Here is a 6,000-nt window from a genome sequence, read left to right as displayed (position 1 = left end):
AGTAGGAAACTATCCCAAGAGACCTTACAGATCTATCCGACGAGGATAGTTGAACTCAAGGCCTGCTATTCAAGAGGGAAATGGCATAACCAATCTACCACACTTGGGTGCTAGAAAGAGAGAGAGAGAGAGCAACCCTAAAAACCTAAAGCCCGGAGGCACTGCTTGCTCAAGTCTCCTACTCGGTCTGCCTGCACCTTGAAGACCCTCGCCACGACTACCTGCTGAAAGAGAACCGTTTATCGAAAATTGAAAACGCTCGCCTCTACCGAAAAAGTAAATTGAGGCGCCCTCCAGTCCCCTCAAAAACAGAATCAACGGCCCTAGTTGATTTCTCCATTAATCCCTTTTGAATTGCCCGTGCCATGGCACACAGTTGGGGACCGTCACTATTTTGGCGCCAACCAAAGGATCTCTGACAATTTTTAGACGAGTTTTCAGAGGGCGGCGGTTCCAGTTGTCACAGTGTGAAGACACCACATGGAAAAGCGTCATCGATTCTCAGGGTCCAACCCCTAGACATTGTGCACGGACGCGTGCACGCGCCATATACTAGCTCTCGTATGAGCCTCTGTCCAGCTATACTGTTTTGGTAGATCGCTGATGCTTTCAGCCAGCATGAGGCTATTCGTCTGCTAACCATACGATGTCAAATAGCAAGCGAAAATCATGGCCTGCAAGCGAATTTGTCTCCAAGTCTACTCTTCATCTGGTAAAATCAGCCTTTTTTTTTTATATTTAACTTTGATACAAATCGGGATGCTGCTTCACTTCTACTGTTTACTTGGTAATGGCCACAGCTAGAGTGTGACCAAGGGGCTCCACCACAGCTGGCATGGAGGCGCAGACTCAACAGCCACGCAAATCTCCTCACAGAGTTCAATGTCACTTTCAAGGAGGCTTTGAAGATGGTAAAAGTGCACCTCGGCATGAGAGATTGTAATATATATGTTCTACAAGTTGGTTCGTCTTGGTCTCATAAGCTTCCTTCGGTTATCTTTTAGCTCAAACTTGGCTTTCGACTCTGGGCATACATACAAGCAGAACGATCACAAGGAAGGGTAATCTTTCAGCCTAGTTTTCTTGTTTTCTCTGAGTTACACTTGTCACTTGATCACGAAGTGTTGCATGGGCCATTAAGATTCAAATTTGTTTTGGGCAAAGTTTATGGTATAGTTTCCTCCCTGTGGGCCTGAATCAAGTATTAGCAACCACTCTCGTTTCTATTTACGCTGAACTCATGATGAACAGTCATAATCATGACCTGTTCAGTAAAGGAGGCCACATTTTGCATCTTTTAGACAGCCCGTGTATGTGCGTGTGGTGTGTGTCGTTTTTGGGAGCATATGTTAGTACCTAGTTCTACACCCACTATTGGGCATTGATGACGTTAGTGGGGATGTCGTGGTATTATGCATGATGGAGCATTAATGATGGTTATATTGTCTTGCGGGTGATTGTCTATAGCTTGCAATTTCCTTTAAGGGTGAATCTGGGCTTCTGCTGGATTCATCTAGGTATATACTAAACAGCTATTTCATCACTTTTTTCTATGATGCAGCCTTTTGAATTTATACAAAAGAATAAATATTAGAAGCTACAATCACGATCCTCAACACCGTGTCCTTTTTCTTCATCAATGAATAGCATTCAAGTCGTCGTAAGTCTGATTGTAAGCTCTAAGTGGGTTTAAAGTTATTGAGCACCCCTCTTGTTAGAGTTTTGAAGGTCATCTCGTAGTTTCCCCATCTAGATCTAGTGAAAGAGGTCTTCTTTGTGGCTGTGCTGGGTCTTGTGAGGTTCTTTATTTACAACAAAAAAAGATTAAGCAATCAGAGGCATTCAACAACTCAAGTGCTTATGAAGGCCAATGAGGGTGGAGGGAGACAATGAAATTTGTGAGCCATAGGTAGAGTAGGAGACTTTAACATGTACAAGTCCTGCTCTAAAGAAGTCGGTGATCTCCCTCTGTGAATGTTTCCCACTACCTGGTCTCCTTAAGAGACTTTTCCTGTGTCTGCGCAGCTCTAGCAAAAACAGCCCGAGGCATCTCTGATCTTGATATCTCACGACTCTAGCCAACGGTCCAAAGCCCTCTCCAAATAGACAGTGAAAGCGTCCTTGTATCTCATAGTATACCGGACAATGACAAATGTGACGTAACTTTGTCTCTGGCTCTATATGACATAACTGGCATATCCTGGCTTCTGCTGGTACTCCTAAATCTGCCAGTCTCAATCTCTAGCTGATGCGATGATGTGCGCATCTGATGAATAGCACATCGTATCCCACAGGATAAATGAGTGTCCATATAGGCCGGTCGGATCACATATCCATCCTCTGTTAGTTGGAGGAGATGCTCTCTATAGAAAGCCATCTTCGTGTCCAACTCATGTCTGTATCCATGTGCTTCTGGTATCTAGCTGAATCAAATCCTGACATATAAGTCTAGTGGTCTCCATCCGTGTGAGAGAAAGGGAAGGTGCATCCAAGGAGTACTGGAATGGAGGTAGTCTATCCATGCCGAAGCCGTGTGACTGAAACCATGGTGTCATCTGCCCATACCAACACGCTGTCCCCTTGTAGCGCTAGCTGTTGGGATGACTCAAGTGCTAGCCGAGCATTTCTGTCTCTGGGAAGGTCCCATAAATTATGCATGAAGGAGACTGATTTAGTAAGGGCCTCAACTACGAGAGGAGGGACAGCCAGCTCATCCTGTATAATCTCATGCGAATCATCCGAGAGATCATAGAGACTAGAGGCCTCTCCATACATCTCCATTCATCAGTGCTACCAGATGTGCCTTGGTGGTCCACTGAGGGCCCCCAAATCTGAACCCCATAGAGCATAGCTGAAGCCACTAGAGTGTCAAAAAGCCACAGCTTTGTTCGAGGTTCCTGAAACTGAACGTGTGAACACATTTTCTCCAAACCTCCCAAGGCTGCATAAGCTCTCGTCAATCTAGTCTTTGCTGCTCCCCTCAATGAATTTGCCAATCCACTGAAGACTACCCCAAAATAGGTGTATCTGTATACTCCACCGTCTCCTGGCCATATGTAAAAGTAGGTGCTGACCTCTTGACCCCTGTGGTGTGGTGAAACACCATAACCTAGGTTTTCCCAAGGTTAACAGACAATCCACTATCGTGGGCAAATGTGTACAAAGCATCGAAATGACGCTGCATCCCCTCTAGGGAGTCGGAAATCAGTCCATGTGTAGTCCCCAAATTTGTGAGATATCCCCATATCCAGTGTGCTCTTCATCCAGTGAACACTTGGCTAGTACCATATCACTGACATCCAATTCTCTGAACATTTCCCCTAAGGTATTGTAGAAAGCTGTCTGAGATTGGCCCGTCCTGGCATTGAAGTCTCCCAAAAGAATGACATCTCCATCCCTAGAGAACTCCCATATATCCTCCCATATATCCTCATCCAATATCATGTAAGGTGACTCATCCTTGGGCAATGCATAATGAGATGTGCTGGGGTCAAAATAGCATAGTGCAATGTAGAGTGGCCTCCCCGTCTCTACTCTCACTCCGACCCACATATTGAAAGGTGGGCATGGGAACTCCTTCTATACCTAGTGCAAGTGTTGATGTGACACATAATACATATATGTGTAGCCATTTTAAAAAGGCACCTAGAGATATGAGCTGCCGGATATAGGCTATGAAACCTCTTGTACATAAACCCTTTCTTGTGTATATGCTGTATAGGTATTGTACTTTTTGTATTGTTGTGCACTTTTCTTTCTCTCTCTCTCTCTCTCTCTCTCTCTCTCTCTCTCTCTCTCTCGCTCTCTACTGCGTGTAACCATGGTTATTCCAAGCTTCAAACCACCTTGATCTCATTGTATCAATCCACCCATCCAATCCTAACAACCGGTATGAGAGCATTCAGACCCCGATCCCCGCTTCCCTCATTGTGCAACCCTCTCAAACGAGAGATGGAAGCATGAGAGCTTCAAGTAGTCTAGTGCAATAGAGGCAAATTTGGGCAGTGCAAGTAGGCAAATCGGAGCCAACTGTGCAAGAGCAAATTCAACGAACTCAAGTGAGCTTGGAGCTTCCAAGTCATATCGGGCGGCCAATAACCCAAGCAGAGAGAATCGACAGTTGTTGATCTCAACACACACAGCTTAGCATAATCCATACGTGTACACAGGCTCGGCATAATCCTCAAAACTGGCGCTCTTGGGTGATTGCGAGCAGCCACACCACGGCAAGATGCAACACCGCTCGACATTGCTGCTGATTTAGAGCTGCTGGTGCAATTGATATTCGTCATTTCTGGTAAGCGAACTTCCAATCGGGCTTCATGGATGCTAGCACGACTCACGAGGGCCAAGCGACCCTTCTAACACTCTCAGGTCACGCAACAGCTATAAAGCATAGCACTTCCTCCTTGGACGGCTACTGCTTGCCTATCACAATCATTAGAAATCCGTTTTTCTTTTTTATGTCTTGTTTTGCCTTTGCCTTATTGCATTGCATTGAAATAAATTTATTTTGGGCCTCCGCCTAGGGTGCTTCCCACGCACCCTCACTGCTCGCCTTCAACCTAGTAGGCAGCCCTACTTGTCCGAGGTTTGACGAAACATCAGTACTTTAAGCGTTTCTCCCGAGAAGAGGCCCTTCCCACAGCTTCACTGTTAAAAAAAAAAGAAAAAAAAAGAGGGGTTTTCTAGCCAAAGTCTCTTTTCGTGTTAAGCTTTGCAAGTTTGAGTCACTCAAGGGGGCAATCCCGCTAGCTGAAGAGAAGCTTGGCTAAGCAAAGCACCACATCAAGCTTTGAGCTCTTATTCTTGTATGCCTTCAAAGAATCCTTTTTCATTTCAAAAATTTAGTGAAGAGGTGCTTCTCAGGAGAGAAGAGTGACTTCACAAAATAAAATTATTAAGCTCGCACCTGCACTATTTTATAAATTGGGCAAGACACTGCCATAGAGAGAGTCTCTCTATTGGTAAGACCAAGTCCCTGGCATCTTTCACAAGAGCTTGCACCGTGGAAGAGACAGGAATCATAAAATTTAATGGGGAGGGTTTCCATACCTGGCAAACTAAGCTAAGGGGATACTTAATGAAGAAAACATTATGGGCCGTAGTAAAAACATCTCTCAATGATTACGAAGGCACACAAACCAGGGCTTCTACTGTACTCAATCAAGAAAAAGATGAACAGGCACTTGGCATCGTAATCTGCACTCCATGACAATTATGTACATTTTATAGATGAGTGCACACATGCATACGAGGCTTGGCGAGTTCTAGAGGAGAATTTTGGAGCTAAAGCGAAACGAAGTAAAGTTAGCTTGAAAAGGCAACTTTACAAACTCACTATGCTCGAGGGGGAAGACATAGCCAGTTTGGTCAATAGGCTTAAAAGCATGATTACACAATTGATCTACATCCAATGCAAAATAGAAGAAGATAAAGTTGCAGTCCTCCTTAGTGCACTTTCTTCCAACTGTGACCATATAATCACTATTCTTGAAGAAAAGGACCCAACTCCAACACTTCAAGATGTGGTAAGCTCACTTCAGGCAGAAGAAAGGAAGCATAAAAATCCACCTACGCCGACAAATGGGGCTTTTATAGCAAGAGAAGGTGAATCATCCATAGATTTTATATCATCTTCCAACATTCGAAAGTGCTACGAATGTGGTAAAATGGGACATATAGCTAAGGAATGCTATATCAATAAATTTTGTAGCAGTTGCGGAAAGAAGGGGCATCCTCCTTCTAGGTGCTATGGTAGCAGCAACAATAACAACAAAGGCAAGAAAGAAGTTGAGGACGAAGGGGAAGTTTCTTTCATGACAGATGTACTTTGAAGATCCGTTTCTACTCTCTCTAGTTCAAGAGGAGGTATTTTCATCATCCTGTGTGGATAGTGTCATCCTGTGTAATTGGATCTTCATTATGTATTACATGCGCAAGGGGAGGGTTGAAAGGTGGGCATGGGAACTCCTTCTACACCTAGTGCAAGTGTTGATG

General features: G+C 44.5%; 1 protein-coding gene across 1 annotated transcript in view; it reads left to right on the top strand.

Annotated features, from left to right (window-relative positions):
* The first annotated feature begins 399 nt into the window (after window positions 1-399).
* The window catches only part of LOC147445053 (uncharacterized), a 143,376-nt gene continuing 137,775 nt past the window's right edge, over window positions 400-6,000 (top strand). Inside the window, exons 1-3 of the mRNA XM_086527533.1 lie at window positions 400-712; window positions 801-911; window positions 1,005-1,061. Of these exons, the coding sequence (XP_086383659.1) occupies window positions 647-712; window positions 801-911; window positions 1,005-1,061 (234 nt within the window). The 5' untranslated portion in view covers window positions 400-646. The remainder of the gene's footprint in view (window positions 713-800; window positions 912-1,004; window positions 1,062-6,000) is intronic.

Source organism: Adiantum capillus-veneris, chromosome 13 (genome assembly GCF_014529385.1).
Source record: "Adiantum capillus-veneris isolate H3 chromosome 13, ASM1452938v2, whole genome shotgun sequence".
Taxonomy (NCBI): Eukaryota; Viridiplantae; Streptophyta; class Polypodiopsida; order Polypodiales; family Pteridaceae; genus Adiantum; species Adiantum capillus-veneris.
Note: the sequence above shows the minus strand (reverse complement) of the source record. Positions and strands in the feature narration are given on the sequence as shown.